We start from the raw sequence: 22,462 nt of genomic DNA, 5'->3' as shown, positions 1-22,462 counted from the left end.
AAGCCAAAGGTCAGGTGGAACAACTCTGTCTTACAGGCCCTGCGGAAAGAAATCAGATCCCGCAGGGCCCTGGTCTCATGAGGCAGAGCGTTCCACCAGGCTGGAGCCAGTGTTGAAAAGGCCCTGGCTCTGGTTGAGGCTAATCTAACTTCCTTAGGGCCCAGGACCACTAAGGTGTTGCTATTTATGCACCTTAAGATCCTCCGTGGGGCATACCGGGAGAGGCGGTCCCGTAGGTACGAGGGTCCTAGGTCCTGAAGGGCTTTAAAGGTCAAAACCAGCACCGAAGTGCCGAATCGCAACCTGCATGTGCACAGACGCAGTGCTGCGGTTTGTGAACGTGCCTCCCGCCCAGATCACTTTTGCAACCTGAGCGTCCACTGTATTTTGAGAGCTCGGTAGTTTGTCCACCTTTGAACACCACCCTGCACTCAGCTCTCGCCTGTGGCTCCTAGAAACTGCCAGTATGTGACAGCAGCCACAGCCTGGGAACGGCTTCAGCCGGCCAGCTAAACCTGTTGAGGTTAGTTGATGGGTCTTGAACCCTTGGTTAGTTAGGGACTTCCCCTGTATGCAAAGACGAGCTCTGGCAGATTGAGCGAATGAGGTCAAACGTGGGTCTGGCGGTCAAGCAGGCAGTTTCGTGCTGCAGAGGGAAGTGAGGGGCAGGTGAGGTTGGTCAACCTGGGGAGGTGGCCTGTCTAGGAAGAGGGGGGAAATGGTCCCAAATCTCTGCTGCTTTGCGGGATATCAAAAGTCAATAAGGAGTAAGCCCAACACAAATCTGGAGTCCCTAAAATGGTTAGATGGCGTCTTGCATCCTTCTGGCAATTTTAGCAGCCAAGCTGGTGTCAAACTTATTGCTCTGCTTTCCTTTGGACCACATCAGCGAGGCCAAGAACGGGGTGGTCTTATCTGGGCAGCCCAGGATCGACAGACACACTGCCCAGGCATGTCACTTCAGAGCTGCTAACACAGCAGTTTGGCTTCACCCCCGGAAATGCACTTTGTTCTCTCTCGAAACAGATGCCAGCAACAATTCCACCTTGGGCATACAGTGAGCTGAGGCTGAGAGAGGAACACCCCCTATTGGATTTGTGATGATATTTGAAACCGTAGCTTGCGTGTCAAGACCCCACAGCCACCCCCTCGTTGGGAAATAACTCACACCTGGACACAAATATTAGGTTTATGTTATTGAGCAAATTTTGGCCATAATTTTATTGAATTACAGAATGTGAGTGGTATTGGCTTAGGCATTGATTGGACCCGACTATCTGACTCTTGCCCACTGTGCAGGAAGTCCAGAAAAGGGTAAGCCCTGTCTATGCAAACCAACTCAAGCTCCCCCTGGCGTTCCCGTCGGGGTCGTGTCAAGGCCTTAGCCCCCCAGCTGGGTTTTGTACAAGATCAACACCCCCGGATTCCTTTAACAGAACACCCTTAAGCATAGAGGGGCAGGTGATGGCCACACCTCCCCTCCCCCCCACAAGGTCAAACAATGCCTAACCGCAACCCTATCAAAGTTGTGACGATTGCTACAAGGTAGGCGAAAACTAAGTGGCCAGTGCCAATCTGCCAAATGGAAAAATTCCTACCAGGCCCCTCGGACAACCAAGGCGACCAACCAAAGTCCATAGCAAGGCCAGAGCCTAACCTGCAAAATAGGGAGGGAGGGCAGGTGATTGAGGAAGCGAGCCAAAGAGGTGGTCCACTGGAAAAAGTTACCGTAAGTTCTACTGAGTCATAGTCACAGTGATGCTTTTGTTGTAGAGAATGTTTTATTCTTCCCATAAAGATGACAAGATGGCAAGCTTAACCTGGATCCTTTTCTGCAGCATCCTTCACGCCGGCAAAGCAGAAAAGTGAAAGAGAAACACAACTTGGGAAGGCCACTTTCTGTTCCCAAGCCTAGATACATTAATGCTTTAGTTCACTGGTTCCCAATTAGCTAAGTGCTGCGGACCTCCCTGTTTCAAAAGCCAAGCCATGGAAACCGTACTTCTGAAAATGTTGATATACCACGGAGATATCAACATTTTCAGAAGTACATTTTTTTGTGTGTGAATGGTGCCACCATACCCTCCAACATATCCCATGCATGTGCTCCTGCGCGAGTCACATGACCTGTGCGAGAGCACAGCACCCCCCAAAAAACCACCTTTGGGGTGCTGTGCTCTCATATTGAGACGTGCATCCTGCTGCAAGCCTGCACATTTGTGGGTGCCATGCTCTCGTGTGAGAGCACCCCCCCAAAAAAAACCCAGGATGTTCCAGCTAGTTGACAGGTGTGTGCCACCAGACATGCAGTGTGAACTCCCGGTGCCCGAGGCAGGCACACACACACCCATGCCTCTTAGCAATGTTTTGCCACCATGTGGGTGCCATGAAGTACCATATCTGTGACTTAAAACAACAGTGCCATGTGCAGAGACAAATATGATCTCTGATTTGACAGTAGTTTGGTGGGATCCCATGTAAAAATTCCATTAGATAAAGTAGAAATTGTAAAGAGATTTTGATACGGTTTTTCTGAGCATTTAGGGTGAAAAGAAAGCAATTTAAAACAACTGTCATGGAGACAGTTCCTTCTGTCAACTAGCTTGGGTCATCTGCTGTTTATTTAACTTTCGCGCGGACCACACCGAAACCCGCCACGGAAAGTCATGCCGTACATTACATTTTTTCCTCCAAGTTTACGCGTTCCACCACCCCCAGCCCACGCCCCTTTGCTCCACACACGCGCGCGGCAGCCCTCTGCAGATGCTCAGGAGCCCCCTCTCTGTGCGCCCTTGCGCAGTGCCCACCTTGGCGAGGACGCGGCTCTGCAGGGCGGCGAGCAGGTGACGTCGGTGCGCAGGAGGGCACTGGCGGCGACCACGGCGGCCCACCAGGGCAGCCCGGACGCAGCCTGCAGTGCCACCAGGCTCGACTCCAGATTCGGAATGAACTGTCAACTAGCTGGGACATCCCGTTTTTTTTGGGGGGGGGCGTGCTCTCACACGGGGATGTGACAGGAGGATGATGACAGGTGGGCGTCGTGTCCCCACTAATATAAATCCTGGCTACTCCCATGGGATGATCTACTTGAGATTCCTGCATTGCAGGGGTTTTCGACTGGTTTCCCAAACTTGGGTGTCTGGCTGTTGTTGCACTACAACTCCCATTGTACTTAGCAGGACCAGTGGGATGATGGGAGTTGTAGTCCAAAAAACCACTTTTGGGAAACCCTGGACTAGATGAGGGTCCCTTCTGACTCTACACATTCAGGATGCAATCAGGGCTGGATTTAGGTTTAATGGAGCCCTTTATATGTCCGGCTGTCCTTTGTCAACAACAAAGGTTGCTGTTTTTTGTGTTGAATATATGCTATACAGTGGTGTCTCTAGATGCAAACGGGATCCGTTCTGGAGCCCTGTTCGCATCTAGAAGCAAACGTTATCAGCGACGGCACGTCTGCGCATGCACGTGTTGCTTTTCACCGCTTCTGCGCATGTGTGTGACGTCATTTTGAGCGTCTGTGCATGCAGCGAAACCCGGAAGCAACGCGCTCCATTACTTCTGGGTTGCTGCGGATTGCAACTCAAACACACTCATCCCGAAGCACATTCAACCCGAGGTATGACTGTATGGTAATTTATGGACCTAATAGGTATCTAAACCCATTTGCACATAACAAAATATGTATTTTAGCAAAGTAACTGTTGAACTGAAATACAATTCAGAAGAAGTATATTAATAGTGAAATACAATTCAGAAGAGGTATATTAATAGTGAAATAATTATTAAGCTCTAACCTAAAATGATTTTTTATTCATAACAAACTTAATGCAAACACAAAAGCTCCTTTGGAAACACAATTTACAAAAACTCATAATCTAGTCTCTAGAAACTTGCTATAACCTGAAATTATAATTGCAGGTTTGATTTTATTTCTTTTTTATATTACATTTTGGAAATGTACATCCAGTTTTTTTCTCCTTTAACTTTTTGGGCCCTAAGCTATAGCTTGTTTAGCTTCTACGTAAACCCGGCACTGCAGGCAGTTGGGAAGCAACTTCCGAGGGTTGCGCGCGGGCCGTTTGGGGCGCTCCAACCGCCGGGCTTTGGGGGTGGAGAGCGGGGAGGAGCGCCACCGCGCGCCCTGGGCGCACGCGCTGCGCGGTGACCAAGATGGTGCCCTGCGCCTCCCCTGCGCTCCTGGTTGCCGCTTCGGCCGCGCGCAGCTTGCGCGCCCCTCTCCGCCCGGGCCCGCGGCTGCTGCTGCTTCTCCGCGGCTGCGGCGGCTCCTCGCGCGCCGTCTGCGCGCCCGGAGGTAGCGGCGCCGGCGGCGGCGGCGGCGGCGGCGGCCCCGGAGAGCCCTCCGCGTCCTGGGCCTGGTACGAAGCTTTGTCGACCTCGGCGCCCGTGGCGTGGATGGAGTCGAGCCTGGGGGCGCTGCAGGCCGCGTCCGGGCTGCCCTGGTGGGCCGCCGTGGTCGCCGCCAGCGCCCTCCTGCGCACCGGCCTCACCCTCCCGCTCGCCGCCCTGCAGAGCCGCGTCCTCGCCAAGGTGAGCTCTGCGCAAGGGCGCACGGAGAGGGGGGTTCCTGAGCATCTGCAGAGGGCTGCTGCTGCCGCGCGCGCGCGTGGAGCAAGGGGGCGCACGGAGAGGGGGGAACGTGGGGAAACTGGGAGGAAAAAAAATAGAATGTACGGCATGCCTTTCCGTGGCAGGGGTCGAAGTAGGGCGGTGGGGTCCGCGCGAAATTTAAATAAACAGCAGATGACCCAAATCCGGCAAAGTATTTCGAGTCCGGTAAAGCTTTTAAAATGCTTCAGCCTGTCCATATACACATGACACTTCAAAAGTTATTTTAATGCGCATTTGTGTAAGGACCAGATTAAATTTTTTTTGTGTCCAATTTGGAAATGTTAGGTTAGGTTATAATTAGCTTAAAGGTTTTCTTAAAAGTGCATGTATAAAAGTTGCCGCCTTGCAAATGAGCTCCTATAATTTAATATGTTTTTGAGGGGGGAACAGTTTTATCTAGATGCAGGATGAATGTGGGAGATGCTTTTCTCTGTCAAATGACACTGCTCTTGGCTGCAGAGCTCCTTGCTCAGATTGTCTCATGGCCTGGAATTGGGGTTATTTTTTGGCTACTCCATGTAAAACATAAAAACATAAATCTAGTGTACACCTAGGAAAATGTCATATATATCAGTAAGTAGAGCATGAGGCTCTTAATCTCAGGGTTGTGAGTCCAAGCCCCACATTGGGCAAACGATTCCTACATTTATGGGGTTGGACTAGATGACCCTCTTAGTCCCTTCCAAGTCTACAATTCTATGATTTTATGTCTCATCATCCAGACCATTTAGCATAGCCCTTCAGCTCATCCAGATATTTCACTACCTATATAGTCTTTAAGCACTTATATGGCAACTTTCTAACTTGTACTTCTGCATGAGGATACTACCGTTTCTAGCAAAATACTGAGCTGTACTCAGTGGTAGGGTGCATGATTAATTTTTTTTGCACACACAAGGCCCCAGATTTAATCCCTGGTATGGCTGGGAAAGAGGGATGCGGGTGGCGCTGTGGGTTAAACCACAGAGCCTGGGGCTTGCCAATCAGAAGGTCGGCGGTTCGAATCCCCACGACGGGGTGAGCTCCCGTTGCTCGGTCCCTGCTCCTGCCAACCTAGCAGTTCGAAAGCACGTCAAAGTGCAAGTAGATAAATAGGTACCGCTCTGGTGGGAAGGTAAACAGCGTTTCCGTGCACTGCTCTGGTTCACCAGAAGCGGCTTAGTCATGCTGGCCACATGACCCGGAAGCTGTACGCTGGCTCCCTCGGCCAATAAAGCGAGATGAGCGCCGCAACCCCCGAGTCGGTCACGACTGGACCTAATGGTCAGGGGTCCCTTTACCTATGGCTGGGAAAGAGAACCACCTGAAATCCCAGAGAGCTATTCCCAGGCAGCATAGACAATCGTGTCCGACTCTTCGTCACCCCGTGGACCAGAGCACGCCAGGCCCTCCTGTCTTCCACTGCTTCCCGCAGTTTGGTCAAACTCATGCTGGTAGCTTCGAGAACACTGTCCAACCATCTCGTCCTCTGTCGTCCCCTTCTCCTTGTGCCCTCCATCTTTCCCAACATCAGGGTCTTTTCCAGGGAGTCTTCTCTTCTCATGAAGTGGCCAAAGTATTGGAGCCTCAGCTTCAGGATCTGTCCTTCCAGTGAGCACTCAGGGCCAATTTCCTTCAGAATGGAGAGGTTTGATCTTCTTGCAGTCCATGGGATAGACAGTACTCAGATAGATAGAGCCATGGTTTGACTTGTATTTATATTGCCCACTTACTACATTTCTATAGTGATGCTAGTGAGCCTGGGTGTACATTTTGGCAGGTAAGCAAGAGTAAACCATTAGTGCTAAGGGAGAGCGCTTCAAGGGACAGTGCTTGGGGGGGGGGGGAGAAGCACTTAACTGGTTTATAACTAAGTCGTCTGTGTTTTTCCAGCTAGCTTGAAAACCTGCAGCCTGAAATCCACAGCCTAGCCAAACACCTTCGCTATGAAGTTTCCGTTTGTGCAAAACAACGGAGTTGGTCTGAAAAGGAAGCCAGGTAAGAGCATTTTGAGCAGTATCTCAGCTCATCCAGCTAGAATAATATTCTGTGGCATTAAACATTTCTCTTGCTCATGGCCACTGCAAGCCACCTAGCAGAATACAGTGGCACCTTAGTTCTCAAACTTAATCCGTTCCTGAAGTCCGTTCCAAAACCAAAGCGTTCCAAAACCAAGGCAGGCTTGCCCATAGAAAGTAATGCAAAACGGATTAATCCGTTCCAGACTTTTAAAAACAACCCCTAAAACAGCAATTTAACATGGATTTTACTATCTAATGAGACCATTGCTCCATAAAATGAAAGCAATAATCAATGTGCTGTACTATAAAATAAATAAGGCAGTATTGTAGATGATAAAAATTAAAATGTATTTTTTTTTTCTTACCTGCACTGATGATATTGTTTGGATGGGGGGCTTTTAGCCATTTCCGCAGTCACACAATCAATCAATCAGTAGCGGAACTGTCACAAAAAGAAATTAACCAAAAAAAGCCTCCAGTACTAAAACGCCAAATAGAGGGGGGGGCCACTAGGTGGCGCATCGGATGATGGCTGACAATAACATCTCTCCGACCCACACGAGGTAATTTGGAGGCTATGATGGGGGTAATTAGCCTCCTTAACCCCCCCAGGATTGTGGGGGGGACAGTCCTTGCCTGCTGTGCCCTATACCACCCCCAAATTTGTGGGGGTGGGGGCACTAGGCACAAAGCCCTCCTGTGGGATTCCGGCACTCCTCGATGCCGTCTCTGTTCCGCGCCTCTAGTTGCAACAATCTTCAAAAGAAACAATTTGGACGAGATAAATTGCACATACTTCAAGGAAAAAGGGGGAGGAAAGACTGCGGACAGAAGAGATATCTGATAACAAGACAAGAATAAAATATGAGAAGATACGTCAAGATACGGTATGACATGACTGAGGGGGGAGGGGGGGAAGAACCTGCCTTTCCTTTTTTATGTGATTAAACAAGAATCCCCTCCCCTAATGAGTCAGAAATTAAGGACTTAAGCTGTGGATTTAAGACTGTGTGGAGATAAACTTTCGAACCAAAGCAATGTTTCAAGACGAAGCTGGAAAGCTAAGAGTTTTGGAATGACGCAGTTAAAAATGCCGTCGCCATTTTGAGAGGCACTGATGGAGCTCTTGGGTCTGGGAGGAGAAAGAGAGAAATCAACTTCTTGGTGGGACTTAAGAGTGACAATGCCTAATTTATGATGGAAAGAGTGATGTTATCTATGAAGGAGATATATGGAAACCATATGGACTTAGTTCAGAGGAACGGGAAATCCACACAGGATCATTATACTTTCTTATCGGCTTAAGGAGACTAACAGCAGAGATCGTAAAGGAAAAAGAGAAATTATATGAACAAGATATGATGTGGAAACACCAAGATAAGACTGGATAGAATTATGAACTTTGTCTGGACTGATTGGGACTGATTTGGACATTAACGCAGTAATAAGATGATGATCTGAATCCCCCTTTGGATCTTGAAGTATGGGTTCCCCCAACAAAATTTAAAAATTTGGCTTTGTAATTTGGAATTTATGTGATGTGATTTAATTTGATGTGATTGGCCAGTTAATAAAAATTATTTCAAAAAAGAAAGAAAGAACTAAAACGCCAAATAAATAGCGTAAACAAAAGCGCCAAATTTAATCCTTTCCGGAAGTCCGTTTGACTTCTGAAATATTTGAAAACCAAGGCCCAGCTTCTGATTGGTGCATGTGCCCCGGAAACAATAGCCGACAGACGCATTGGACATTCGGCTTCTGAGAAATGTTCGAAAACCGGAACACTTACTTACTTTTCGGCGTTTGGAAACCAAGGTGTTTGAGAACCAAGGTTCACTGTACTTGTAAGGTTCCCATGTGAATAGTGGTTCTGTGGGGAAGATCTACCAAGCTTGTCTGTTGAGTGCATGCCGCTTTATGGAAGCGAGTCGTGGGCAACTTACGCCTGCCAGGAATGACGCCTCAATGCCTCCCACATGCGTTGCGCCAGGAGGGTTTTGGGTATCAAATGGCAGGACAGTCTGAAGCCCACATACCCAGCATGTTCGCACTCCTGTCTCACTGGCTTGGTCATGTCCACAGAACGGAAAATAGCAGGATCCCCAAGGACATGCTCTGTGGGGAGCTGGCTTCAGGCACCAGGTCCACTCGCAGACCCAGACTCTGTAACTCTGCATTACAAAAATGTTCGCAAACGTGATATGAAGACTGCCGTGTGGGTGTTGGGATACTGCCGGGAAGATGGGCGCATCAGGCAGGCCCCCAGCTGGTTCCAGCCACTGGCCGGCAGCCGGACGATCATCAAACAGCATGGAACAGCATCAAACAGCGGCAAGAGCCTCAGATACGTTTAGAGACCCGTGCACGCTCTATCAGCAGAGTGAATAAATCTTCTCACAGCAGAAGTGGCGGACAGAGACATGTGCAAGCATAATGTACAGCATTTTATTCAGGACAGTTCAGGAACAAAGGAAACATGTCTGCTTCCCTTCGTGTCCAGCAGAACAGCAGCAACACAAAAGCTATATACAAATGGAAGTTCCCAGCAAGTGCTGGAAGTAAACAGGCATGTGACACACAAACCTGTACACATGCCTGTACCCTTTTAAGGTGGAACGGAACTATATCCTAACAGTGGGAACCCCTTGCACATGAATGCAGGCAGTCAGGTCATGCATCTGTAGCAGTGACCAGAGGAGGAATAACCGCTGGGAGGAGTGCAGAGAGAAGAAATGCCCTGGTTCATTTTCAGCAGCACAACCGGACGCCTTCCTCTGCCCCAGCTGCAAGAAAACATGTCTCTCCCTTATCGGTCTCTACAGCCACAGCAGGCGCTGTAACTGTCCAACGGTTTGACTTCATCCCCAAAGGCGCACTCCTCCACTGTCTCCCGAGACAGATGGATGCCAACCAGCTTGTGGCGCATAATGCAATGGAGAGAGTCTCTTCCTTTAAATTCCTAGGAGTTGATCTCAGTGAAGACCTTACTTGGAAAATAAATACAACCCAGGTGGTTAAGAAAGCCCAACAGAGACTCCATCTCCTCAGAGTATTGCGGAAGAACGATGTCAGTCAACATCTGATGATCTTCTACCGGTCAGCAATAGAAAGTGTCCTTTCATACTGCATCACGGTGTGGTACGCTGGTTTGACATCAAGTGATAGGAAGTGCCTATAGAGGGTGGTGAATACAGCACAAGATATGATGGGCTGTCTCGTGAATCCGCTGGATGAAATAGCGGAAGAACGTTGCCTCAGGAGAGTGAGGAAAATTCCCAGGGATGATTCACACCCTGGCCGGCACTTTCTTGATCTCCTGCCCTTGGACAGAAGATATAGAAGCACGATTAGTCGCACCAACAGGGTAAAGAACAGCTTCTATCTGTGGGCTGTTAGGCTGCTGAATGAAAAGATAACAGCAGGGCAACTGACACTTGGGTTTCATGGATTTGCATCAGTAAACGAGGGGAATTAAGACTAAGAGAGCTGAGTGGGGGGTGCTCATGTAATCTCACTGTATACAAGTTGTACAAGTTACAATAAGGTAAAGGTAAAAGGACCCCTCACCATGAGGTCCAGTCGTGGCCGACTCTGGAGTTGTGGCGCTCATCTCGCTTTATTGGCCGAGGGAGCCGGCGTACAGCTTCCGGGTCATGTGGCCAGCATGACTAAGCCGCTTCTGGTGAACCAGAGCAGCGCACGGAAACAACGTTTACCTTCCCGCCGGAGTGGTACCTATTTATCTACTTTCACTTTGACGTGCTTTCAAACTGCTAGGTTGGCAGGAGCAGGGACCGAGCAACGGGAGCTCACCCCGTCACGGGGATTCGAACCGCCGACCTTCTGATCGGCAAGTCCTAGGCTCTATGGTTTAACCCACAGCGCCACCCGCGTCCCCTCCACAATAAAGTATTTCAGTTCAATTTCAATTGTTCTGCAATTGGCCTTTCAGCACTTCCCACAGACCTGTCTACGGGTTCTTCCACTCCTCTCTTCCTTTATATTGCCCACTTACTGCTAGTAAGCCCCTTTATAACGATCACTGTAACCTTGTTCTTACCTCACTTCTGTTTCCCTCTGCCCAACCAGGTTCCATTTCAAGAAGAATCTGAAAAGGATTGTTTCCGAGTTGTACGTGCGAGACAACTGCCACCCTTTGAAGGCCACCTTGCTCGTATGGATTCAGATTCCAATGTGGGTCTTCGTTTCCATGGCTTTGCGCAACTTCAGCATCGGCAGAGCAGCTGCTGACAGTAAGGCTTTTAAACTGGTGTCGTGAAATGTTAGGAAGTCATTCTTCAAACAAACAGAAAAAGGTGCTTGTAGCTTTAAAGAAGTTTTCTTTAAAGGTTAGGAGTGACACACTTGGCTGATTGGTTACAGCTGGGAATGGAAATAAAAAGAAGGAAATTGCAGGTTGCACTTCCCTGCACGAGGAAAGAGTACCCACACGGTGTGAGTTTAATAATAATAATAATAATAAATAATAATTTTTTATTTATACCCCGCCCTTCTCAGTTTAAAAACCAGGCTCAGGGCGGCTAACAGCAAATATAAAACATTGATTAAAATGCGACTTTAAAACAGCAGAGAATACAACATAAAATGCAGCATCAAAATCAATAAAATTCAAAAATTCAGGGGTCGGTTTTTTTTGTGTGTGTGTGTGGGGGGGGGGTGTGTGAATCCAGTCAGCAGACATCAAATGATCACCAGGGCTAAGTGGCCAAGTTGGTCCTACTAGGGCCAGCAAGGAGGTGTGTGAATAAGAATTTAAATGTGCGGTCCCAGAAAGGGTTTCTTCATAGAAGAGGAAAGGGAAAAGGGAATAGAGGATCAGGCTAATTCAGATTGAAGGCCAGGTGGAATAGCTCTGTCTTACAGGCCCTGCGGAAGGAGATCAAGTCCTGTATATACCAGGCATAGGGAAACTCCAGCCCTCCAGATGTTTGGGACTACAATTCCCATTGCCCCTGACCACTGGTCCTGTTAGCTAGGGATGATGGGAATTGTAGTCCCAAACATCTGGAGGGCTGGAGTTTCCCTATGCCTGGTTTATCCCATGGTGGAAAGATGCATGTAAATAGTTTTGTATATAGTCACAACTAAAATGCTCGTGAACCAGCCAAGAAATAAACTCTTGCCTGAGTATTTTGTACAAGTCTTGTAGTCTCTTGTCGTCTGTCGCCAAGAAGGAGCTCTGCTATGGGCTGCTTAAAGAGGTTTTACAGAGGAGCCACCACACCTTCAACAAGCATAGTTGAAGTTATACAGTGGTGCCTCGCAAGACGAAATTAATCCATTCCGTGAGTCTCTTCGTATAGCGGTTTTTTCGTCTTGCGAAGCAAGCCCATTGACAGCTTAGTGGATTAGTGCTATTAGCGGTTTAGCGGCTTTTAGTGGCTTTTAGCGGCTTATCAGCTTAGTGGATCAGCTGATAAGCGGCTTAGCTGCTTAGAAAATGGGGGGGGGGGAGGGAAAAAACCCCGCAGGAACTCGCAAGACATTTTCGTCTTGCGAAGCAAGCCCATAGGGAAATTCGTTTTGCGAAGCGCCTCCAAAACGGAAAACCCTTTCGTCTAGTGGGTTTTCCGTCTTGCGAGGCGTTCGTCTTGCGGGGCACCACTGTATTGGCAACCTCCAATATAAAATGTACAGTAGGAACTCTACTTACGTCCCGCTCTACTTAGGCCCGTTCCAAGTCGTGACCGTGGCAAACCCGGAAGTAAACACCGGGTTTGCCGCGATTTACGCATGTGCAGAAGCGGCTGCCGCCAAATGTGCCTGTGCACAACGGCGCTTCTACCAGCGACCCGTTTCGCCATAAGGACGGGCTTCTGGAACGGACTGTGGTCGTGAGTAGAGGTCCCACTGTCCGCTGTTTCCCCAAACCCTATTTCTCATCCCTTGGCTTAACTGAATGCGTCTCCTTTTCTGTACAGTGGTACCTCGGGTTACATACGCTTCAGTTTACATATGCTTCAGGTTACAGACTCTGCTAACCTAGAAATAGTACCTCGGGTTAAGAACTTTGCTTCAGGATGAGAACAGAAATCGTGCTCCGGTGGCGCGGCAGCAGCAGGAGGCCCCATTAGCTAAAGTGGTGCTTCAGGTTAAGAACGGAGCTCCGGAATGAAATACAGTGGTGCCTCGCAAGACGAAAAGAATCCTTTCTGCGAGTCTCTTCGTTTAGCGGTTTTTTCGTCTTGCGAAGCAACCCTATTAGCGGCTTAGCGGATTAGCGCTTTTAGCGGCTTAGCTGCTTAGCTGATAAGCAGATAAGCGGCTTAGAAAAAGAGGGAAAAAAGGGGGGGAACCCACAGGAACTCGCAAGACATTTTTGTCTTGCGAAGCAAGCCTATAGGAAATTCATTTTGCGAAGCGCCTCCAAAACGGAAAACTCTTTCGTCTAGCGAGTTTTCCGTCTTGCGAGGCGTTCGTCTTGCGGGGCACCACTGTACTTAACCCAAGGTACCACTGTACTTGGTTAGCTGTTCAACAGCATGAACTGTTGAAAGGACTCCTTAGCTACCACGGCCAGCTTGACTTTCCAGCTGCAGGGATAGATCTAGCGATTGCTAATCTGAATCATGGAGAAGGAGAAAGGTTACGTTCCAGAAGTTGTTAGTCGTTTATCCAAGATCTGCCAACAATGTTTTCTTGTCTGGATTTAGCCTTGTCTGTCCTCAACCTAATCCGCTAAAGTGATGAGTGTTTAAGGTAACAAAATGCGCCAACTGTGTGTGTGGTTTTTCAACAGGGTTCTTAATTCAGGAGCAACTTTCCACAGGAGGGGTCCTCTGGTTTCCGGACCTTACTGTACCTGACTCAACTTGGATTCTGCCAATTGCTCTCGGACTCCTCAATCTGCTGATAGTGGAGGTATGGAAGGCTGTCTCTGGGACCACCATCAAATCACATCTACAGCTATTTGGCCGACTTGCAATTTACTATGCGGTGGTACCTTGGTTCTCAAATGTAATCCATTCCAGAAGTCCGTTCCAAAACCAAAGCGTTCCAAAACCAAGGCGCACTTTCCCATAGAAAGTAATGCAAAACGGATTAATCCGTTCCAGACTTTTAAAAACAACCCCTAAAACAGAAATTTAATACGAATTTTACTATCTAACGAGACCATTGATCCATAAAACGAAAGCAATAAACAATGTACTTCAGTCACAAAATCAATCAATCAATCAATAGCTGAATTGGGTTCCACACAGTCACAGAAACAAAACATAAAAGCCACAAAAACAAAAACACAAAATAAATAGCAAAAACAGGCAGGCCTCAGTGTAACACTCAAAACGGAAGCGTGGCACTTAAAACAGAGCACGTTTGGCTTCTGAAAAAAGTTCACAAACTGGAACACTTAATTTTCGGGTTTGCAGTGTTTGGGGTCCAAGATGTTTGAGTACCAAGGCGTTTGAGAACAAAGGGACCACTGTATTGTAAATAAAATAGCACAGCAGTTTGTCAGCAGAGACAGATAAGCAAACACTGTAATGGCATTTAATTGCTGCTTTGGAATAGCAGAGCTATACTTCTTAAAAACAAAAACTCTCCCAGTTAACACTGTCTTTCGACTGTTAGATACAGTTTTTAAAGGAGGTGAGAAGCTTGATATATAAAGCAGATTGCTGGCCACATTGGGAGTTCTCACGCTTTAAACCTGGGAAGCACTTTAAAGCGTACATAATAACTTGCGTTGACCTGTATGCACCAGTTCCTGAGTTGCATATTTGCCTCCTCAACGCTCTGGCTGACATTTTGTTCCCCAAATTCCTTACAAGTGAAATTTGTCTCTCCAGATTTTTGCTTTGCGAAAAACTGAACTGTCCCGCCTTCAGAGGTATGGCACTAACTTCTTCCGAGGTGTCTCGGTGCTTATGATTCCAATCGCTGCAACTGTACCATCAGTAAGTAACCTAGAACAACATTGTGTATCCCATCAAATGCCAACAGTGCCCTTCAGCTCTCTGTATTGGACAAACAGGACAAACCATATACCCGAGGATAAATGGACATAAATCTGATATCAGGAATCACAAGACAGAGAAACCAGTAGGAGAACATTTCAGTCTCTCAGGACATTCTATACAAGATCTCAAAGTAGCTGTCGTATTACAAAAGAATTTCAGAAATAGACTGGAAAGATAAGTTGCTGAATTGCAACTTATTACCAAGCTTAAAACCATGGAGAGACCTGGTCTGAATGGAGACATTGGATTCTTACTTCATTATACATGATAAAGCTATTTTTAGCCATCTCACCCCTTGCTTTTTCCTGTAAGACCAATTGCAGTTGTTGACAGGTTTACCACACCTATTAGCCAATCACCCATTCCCACCACCCTTCTGAGTAAGTACCCCTCCCCACCCTCTCACTATATATAAGGGTCTGGTGACTTCTGTTTCAGTGTATCTGAAGAAGTGTGCATGCACACAAAAGCTCATACCAATAACAAACTTAGTTGGTCTCTAAGGTGCTACTGGAAGGAATTTTTTAATTTTGTTTTGACTAGAACAACAAAGGATAAATTTGGAAGAGCCAAATTTTTTGGCTGGAGTGAGGCCTGGGTTCAAATTCCCCTCAGCCTTAGTGATTGAACCATCTTTTACCCTAATGTACCTCAGGGGGTTGTTAGGAGGAGGATAAAATAGGGGACTGAGCACTTTGTCACCCTGAGCTTTTTGGAGGAAGGTGGGCGGAAATGTATCCCATCAAGTTTTCCACATATAACGGTACCTTGGTTCTCAAACTTAATCCATTCCAGAAGTCCGTTCCAAAACCAAAACGTTCCAAAACCAAGGCACGCTTTCCTATAGAAAGTAATGCAAAACGGATTAATCCGTTCCAGACTTTTAAAAACAACCGCTAAAACAGCAATTTAACACGGATTTTACTATCTAACGAGACCATTGATCCATAAAATGAAAGCAATAATCAATGTACTGTACTCTAAAATAAATAAGACAGTATTGTAGATGATGAAAATTAAAATTCTTTTTTTTTCCTTTTTTTTCAAATAATATTTATTAAGCATTTTCAAATATAACAGAAAAAGAAAAATCTTATTTTCATTAACATTTTTCCAGGACTCCCCCCCCACCCCCTTTTGTATTCCAATTCTTTCAATTAAATTCAACAAGTTCTTACCCCAAGTTTTAAACTTATTACAATTAACCCAGTATTAAGAATGTTTTTCCCTCCCCTAAAATCGACCTCGCTCCCTTCCACGAGTTCCCCACTTTAATATGCAGAACAGATTAAAATTTTAAAAAGATAGAAAAAAGAATAAAGTATAATTTAACACCCTTTGGATTCCAAATTTCCCTCCCCCCTTTCCCGGTTGCGTTCCCCAATGTCCATCAATCCTGTTGTCATCCTGGAGATCCCACTTCTAGGCCGAAATCCTTCAGAGATCCACTTTGCCGTCTTTTTAAATAGTCTTTGCCATCTTTTTAATCATCTTTAGTTTCAAGCGTCCAATCTTGGGAGAAATTCTATCTCAAAAAAGTCCAATTTTTTTTTGTCCGATTCTTATTATTCATGTTGTTCTTGTTGTTCTCTCTCCTCATTTTTCTCTAGTTTGATTTCCTACTCTCCTGCAAAAATGTTCCAATTCCAAAAGCTTCTAAATTCTCCTACAGAGGTTTTGTTATTCAAGAACAAAACTTACGTCAAGTCCCTTCCATTCTTCAATAGATAAGTCTATTGTCTCCTTTAGTGTAGAGACCTCTGTAGACAAAATAGTATTCCATTTCTGCAGTTTCCCAGGAGATAAAAAATCCAGTTCAAGTTCCATGGCAACAATACTTGTAATGTCCCACAGCCCCTCTAGGGGGATTATAGTTACTCAGTTTCCTTCCAGATCCACCCAACAGTCAAAGTAACTTGTAATTCCTTATTTTAGACAATTTGTATCTAATTCATAACAAATGTAACCGGCAAAGTCCTCCTAGCAAAGTTCTCTTTTTATTCTTCAGCTTTGACAGCTCCTTTGACAGCTGTCAAAGCCTCTGTTTCTCCTCTCACGGCGCTCTCACGGATCGCTCCCGGTCCCGGGGGGGGGGGGTTGCATTTTAGCTCACATCTACTTTTCTCCTCCAGCCCAATCTTATAACTTTCCATCGTGAAATTAATAACTTTATCAAACTTAGGTAGCACTCGATCTTAGTTGTTAAATCCTTTGCTTTAAGTCCTCTACAACAGGGGGGAGGCTGACTTCCTTTTTGCTCCTCCCCCGCTCACTCCTAATTTAAAATTTAATTTTTTTTCCTTTTTTAAGTCCAGTTTCCAATTACTCACGGGTTGTTCTTTTATTCCAAATTTTCAATTGAAGAAGTCAGCGCTCTCCGCCAAATGGCATGCGGCTTCGCTCGGCAGGGGAAGTGGAGGACTCACAGCACCACCCCCCCCCGTCACCCGCTCCGTAGCCTTTAAAAAGGCTCCTTCGCGTGGTCGGGGGGGGGGCGCAAATGGTGCCAGCCGAGTCACCATGCCCATGGGTTTCAGCGCCCATGGTTTTTGAGGGTCCCCGCGTCGCCAGCGCGGTAGAACCCAGCCCCAGCTCGGAGGGAGTCCGCCATTCGGCGATGGCGCCAACCCGGAAGTAAATTCTTTTTTTCCCCTTAGCTGCACTGATGATAGTCATTATTTGAATGGGAGGCTTTTATCCATTTCCACAGTCACACAATCAATCAATTACTAACTGAACTGGGTTCCACATAGTCACAAAAACAAATTAACCGAAAAAGCCTCAAAAACAAGAACGCAAAATAAATAGCAAAAGCTCCAAACTTAATTCATTCCAGAAGTTTGTTTGGCTTCTGAAATGTTCGAAAACCAAGGCACAGCTTCTGATCGGTGCAGGCGCCCCAGAAACAAGAGCCAACAGACACATCGAACGTTCGGCTTCTGAAAAATGTTCAAAAACCAAAACACACACTTACTTTTCGGCGTTTGGGAACCAATGTACCACTGTATTTGATATTCCTAAAAACAAAAGATAGCGTACGTCCTCTTGGGTGGTTGTGGTACTTTTTCAGCATCCTGGCTTTGTTGAAAGTAATGCTTCTTTCCTCTGGTTTCAGGCAATGGCTTTGTACTGGGTCTCCTCGAGTTTCATGGGCCTTTTGCACAACCTCCTGCTTCGATCTCCTGCTTTCCGTAGACTCTGCCGCATACCCCGGACCAAGTCTGATTCTGACACTCCTTACAGAGATATTGCTGCTGGAATCTATGCAAAGTATTTCCCAAAGTGAAATACTCTTTCAGAAGACCTGTGCTACGTTTAGATTTGGAATTGAGCTGTGCTCTGCTATAAAAGACTTATTTAATGTGGCTCCATTGAACTGATGAGAATTGTGACACCGTATTTATTTTCCTAATAAAAGAGTACATGTCATTATGTTGGGAGGCCTGGTGGCTAATATGTTGGCAGAGTGGGGAAACGTATCGATCCTTCACCACTACCAGTAATAATTTCATCTGTACATTTTGTTCAGCTTCTAAAACAGGCATCCCCAACCTGCGGCCCTCCAGCTGTTTTTGGGACTACAACTCCCATCATCCTTAGCTAACAGGACCAGTGGTCAGGGATGATGGGAATTGTAGTTCAAAACATCTGGAGGGCTGAGGGTTGGGGGTGCCTGTTGTAAAACATTGTGGATGCTTTCAGTTTGTTTTGGATTTCTGAAAGCCCCTCTCTTTGTATTAATCTGCATTTTAACAAACGCTATACTGAAATTCGTGATTAGATGCATACTTAAGTTTGTAGCTTATTTACATACATATTTAAATACCCATTTTATCACAGTGTATCCCCAAAACACACATCTTTAATGTTTTTCGAATCGCTTTTTGAGATGAGAGGTATATTGCAGAATTTTGGGATGCACAAAATCTGAGGAAAAATTACGTTCCAATCCATATATTAGATGGGGAGATGTGACTTAAGTCAGTTTGTTGAAAAAATCCGGACAGAACGACATTCACATCCATCCTTAGAACCAGGCTGAGAATGTCTCTCCACTAGCAATCACAGTGCCTCCTAGCCATAATTCCTTTAGGGTGGTCCAGCGGCGTAGCGTGGGTTGTCAGCACCCGGGGCAAGGCAAGTAATTTGCGCCCCCTAACCCGGGGCAAGGCAAGTAATTTGCGCCCCCTACCCCGTGGATTTGCACCCCCTAACCCGTGGATTTGCGCCCCCTAACCCCCAGATGTTGCGTCTGGTGCGGCTGGCCCCCCCTGCACCCCCCACGCTATGCCACTGGGGTGGTCTCTAAATAAGCAAGACCACCTAATATTATCTCATGATGCAATTATGATGAATTGGAATAAACAAAAAAGATTTCCTCTTGTACTCTTATTAATAAAAAATGCCTGATACACAAGATACAGTGGTGCCTCGCAAGACGAAATTAATCCGTTCCGCGAGTCTCTTCGTCTTGCGGTTTTTTCGTCTTGCGAAGCACGGCTATTAGCGGCTTTAAGAAAAAGGAAACGAACTCGCAAGAGCTCGCAAGACGTTTCGTCTTGCGAAGCAAGCCCATAGGGAAATTCGTCTTGCGGAACGACTCAAAAAACGGAAAACTCTTTTGTCTAGCAAGTTTTTCGTCTTGCGAGGCATTCATCTTGCGGGGCACCACTGTATCAAGGGTAGGATTAAATGCAGCCCCCCCCCAAAAAAAATGTATAAAACAGGATTTAAGATACGTTGGAGATGTAAGAAGGGACTTTCTTTCATGTATGGTGGGAATGCAAGAAGGTTAAAGAATATTGGGAAATGATATATAATGAGTTGAAAAAAACCTTTGTTAAAAAACCAGAATCTTTCCTGCTCAGAATTTTAGATCATGATATAAGAGAGGGAAATTGGAGATTGTTTATGTATGCGACAACAGCAGCAAGAATTTTATTAGCACAAGTATGGAAAACAGAATACGCAAACAGGAAGAATGGCGAGCCAAACTTATGGACTACGCAGAACTGGCTAAGCTGACAGGATACATGAAAGAGAAAAATACTGATTTCAAAAGGAATGGGAACCAGTTATAAACTATATAAAAAGACAGTATAAAGATTTGGACCCATTGGCAAGTTTTGACTAAACTTTCACAACTATATAAGAGGTAAAATCAGCAGGCTATAGAATTTGTTTAATAAGTCAATACGGGGGAAGCCAAAGTGGTGGGAGGGGAGAAATAATGGATGTATAAATTGTTCGGTTAAGATTTGTGGAAAATTTGTTGTTATAATTTAAAAATTCAATAAAAAATATTTTTAAAGTATATATATATTTAAAAAACAGATCAATTCTGTGTCCAGGGCAGCTGTTTATCAGCTCCATCTGATACACAGGCTGAGACCCTACCTGCCCGCAGACTGTCTGGCCAGAGTGGTGCATGCTCTGGTTATCTCCCGCATGGACTATTGCAATGTGCTCTACGTGGGGCTACCTTTGAAGGTGACCCAGAAACTACAACTAATCCAGAATGCGGCAGCTAGACTGGTGACTGGGAGCAGCCGCCATGACCACATAACACCAGTCCTGAGAGATCTGCATTGGCTCCCAGTACATTTCCGAGCAGAAGTCAAAGTGTTGGTGCTGACCTTTAAAGCCCTAAACTGCCTCAGCCCAGTACACCTGAAGGAGCATCTCCACCTCCATCGTTCACCCCAGACACTGAGGTCCAGTGCCGAGGGCCTTCTGGCGGTTCCCTCACTGCGAGAAGCCAGGCTACAGGGAACCAGGCAGAGGGCCTTCTCGGTAGTGGCACCCGTCCTGTGGAATGGCGTCCCACCAAATGTCAAAGAGAAAAATAACTACCAAACTTTTAGAAGACATCTGAAGGCAGCCCCGTTTAGGGAAGCTTTTAATGTTTAATAAGTTACTGTATTTTAGTGTTTTGTTGGAAGCCGCCCAGAGTGGCTGGGGAAATAGCCAGATGGGCGGGGTATAAATAATAAATTATCATTATCATCATCATCATCATCCTCTGTCCGGTTCTGCCCAGCAGATTCAGAATGAAACGTCTCAGCCAGTGCTGGATTTACATATAAGCTAAACAAGGAATAGCTTAGGGCTCTGCTCTCTTGGGGGCCCCCAAAAAAATTAAAGGGGAAAAAACTGGATGTACATTTCCAAAATATAAGATAAAAAACAAATAAAATAAAACCTACATACAGCAACAGTGTTTTGTGTTGTGTAGGCTCCTATGATGCAAGTAATGGGCCCCACCTGCTAGCCTGCTCCCTAAAATATCACTGGTTTGCTCATTTCTATATATAGGGTGCCTACATTCTGCATGTGCAAATGGTTTTCGATACCTATTAGGTTCATAAATGACCATATAGCATATATTGTTGTTCTTTAGTTGTTTAGTTGTGTCCGACTCTTCGTGACCCCATGGACCAGAGCACACCAGGCACTCCTGTCTTCCACTGCCTCCCACAGTTTGGTCAAACTCATGCTGGTAGCTTCGAGAACACTGTCCAACCATCTCGTCCTCTGTCCTCCCCTTCTCCTTGGGCCCTCCATCTTTCCCAACATCAGGTCTTTTCCAGGGAGTCTTCTCTTCTCATGAGGTGGCCAAAGTCTTGGAGCCTCAGCTTCAGGATCTGTCCTTCCAGTGAGCACTCAGGGCTGATTTCCTTCAGAATGGAGAGGTTTGATCTTCTTGCAGTCCATGGGGCTCTCAAGAGTCTCCTTCAGCACCATAATTCAAAAGCATCAATTCATATAGCATATATTCAGCACAAAAAACAGCAACAATTTGTTGTTGACAAAGGACAGCTGGACATATTAAGGGCCCCATTACCTTAAGGCCTCATCAAACCTAAATCCGGCCCTGGTCTCAGCAATAGTTGCTTTACTTCCTATGGACCCCAAGCATTCTGCAAAATCTTCAGTCACTTGAAAACTAGGAAGTGAAATACAAAATCGAGTACAGCCGTACCTCGGAAGTCGAATCCCTTGCGAGTCAAACGTTTTGGCTCCCGAGCGCCGGAAACCCGGAAGTGAGTGTTCCAGTTTGCTAACGTTCTTTGGAACCCGAACGTTCCGCTGCAGCTTCCGCGGCTTCCGGTTGGCTGTAGGGGCTTCCTGCAGCCAATCAGAAGCAGCGCCTTGGTTCCCGAATGTTTTGGAAGTCGAACGGACTCCCAGAACGGATTCCGTTCGGCATCCGAGGTGCAACTGTACCTTTCATGCCGTTAACAAGTATAGTTTGCAAAATGACAAAGAGCACACCTTGGTTTTTTGTCTTATTTTTTAAAGATCTGAACTAAAGCAAGTTTACTTGGATTTGCTGAAAACTACCCCAGAAGGCACACAATGTGTCCCTCTCCAGAGGTACTACCCCTCTTCGAATACATGGCCATAAAATTCTGCTAAGACCTTTAGATGCAAAGCTGAAATTCCCCATTTCTTTCTTTCTTTTTTGAATTTGCATTTTATTTATTTGTTAACATTCTTATATAACATCGGTAAACGTTGTCATATTACATTACAGGACTTACTATAATATAATTTCCAACATGTATACAAAAATTATATACAAATTTTATATACCTAGAAAGAAAATGAAACAAAAGAAAAAGAAAGAACAAAGAGAAATGACAAAAAAAACCCAAAAAATCCCCCCAAAAATTCCCCAAAATCATATACATACCAACACACTAGACTTCCTGTCTTTCCCGTTGTATATTCCTTTTTTACAAATGAATGTACTCTTATTATTGTATATATCTTTACATATTATCTAATACATCCCTATATCAATATGTGCTCTTAGTCTTATTTCTCAACTCAGTCTCACTCCAA

The 22,462-nt window shown here is 45.9% G+C and overlaps 1 protein-coding gene across 1 annotated transcript; it reads left to right on the top strand.

The window, feature by feature from the left end:
• The first annotated feature begins 4,166 nt into the window (after nt 1-4,166).
• On the top strand, nt 4,167-18,046 carry COX18 (cytochrome c oxidase assembly factor COX18). The gene is made up of 6 exons (XM_079949936.1): nt 4,167-4,551; nt 6,509-6,609; nt 10,722-10,885; nt 13,393-13,514; nt 14,444-14,551; nt 17,730-18,046. The coding sequence occupies exons 1-6, from the start codon at nt 4,174-4,176 to the stop codon at nt 17,898-17,900; spliced, it is 1,044 nt and encodes a 347-aa protein (XP_079806062.1). The 5' UTR covers nt 4,167-4,173; the 3' UTR covers nt 17,901-18,046.
• The last annotated feature ends 4,416 nt before the right edge of the window (nt 18,047-22,462 follow it).

This window comes from Podarcis cretensis, assembly GCF_951804945.1.
Source record: "Podarcis cretensis genome assembly, chromosome: 13".
In the NCBI taxonomy this organism is placed as follows: Eukaryota; Metazoa; Chordata; class Lepidosauria; order Squamata; family Lacertidae; genus Podarcis; species Podarcis cretensis.
Note: the sequence above shows the minus strand (reverse complement) of the source record. Positions and strands in the feature narration are given on the sequence as shown.

Excerpts from the sequence above, each read along its gene's own strand:
- COX18 (XM_079949936.1), top strand. The coding sequence starts at position 4,174 with ATGGTGCCCTGCGCCTCCCCTGCGCTCCTGGTTGCCGCTTCGGCCGCG. Across the intron at positions 10,886-13,392 it reads CGGCAGAGCAGCTGCTGACA|GGTTCTTAATTCAGGAGCAA; the intron begins GTAAGGCTTTTA and ends GTTTTTCAACAG. Across the intron at positions 14,552-17,729 it reads TCGCTGCAACTGTACCATCA|GCAATGGCTTTGTACTGGGT; the intron begins GTAAGTAACCTA and ends CTCTGGTTTCAG.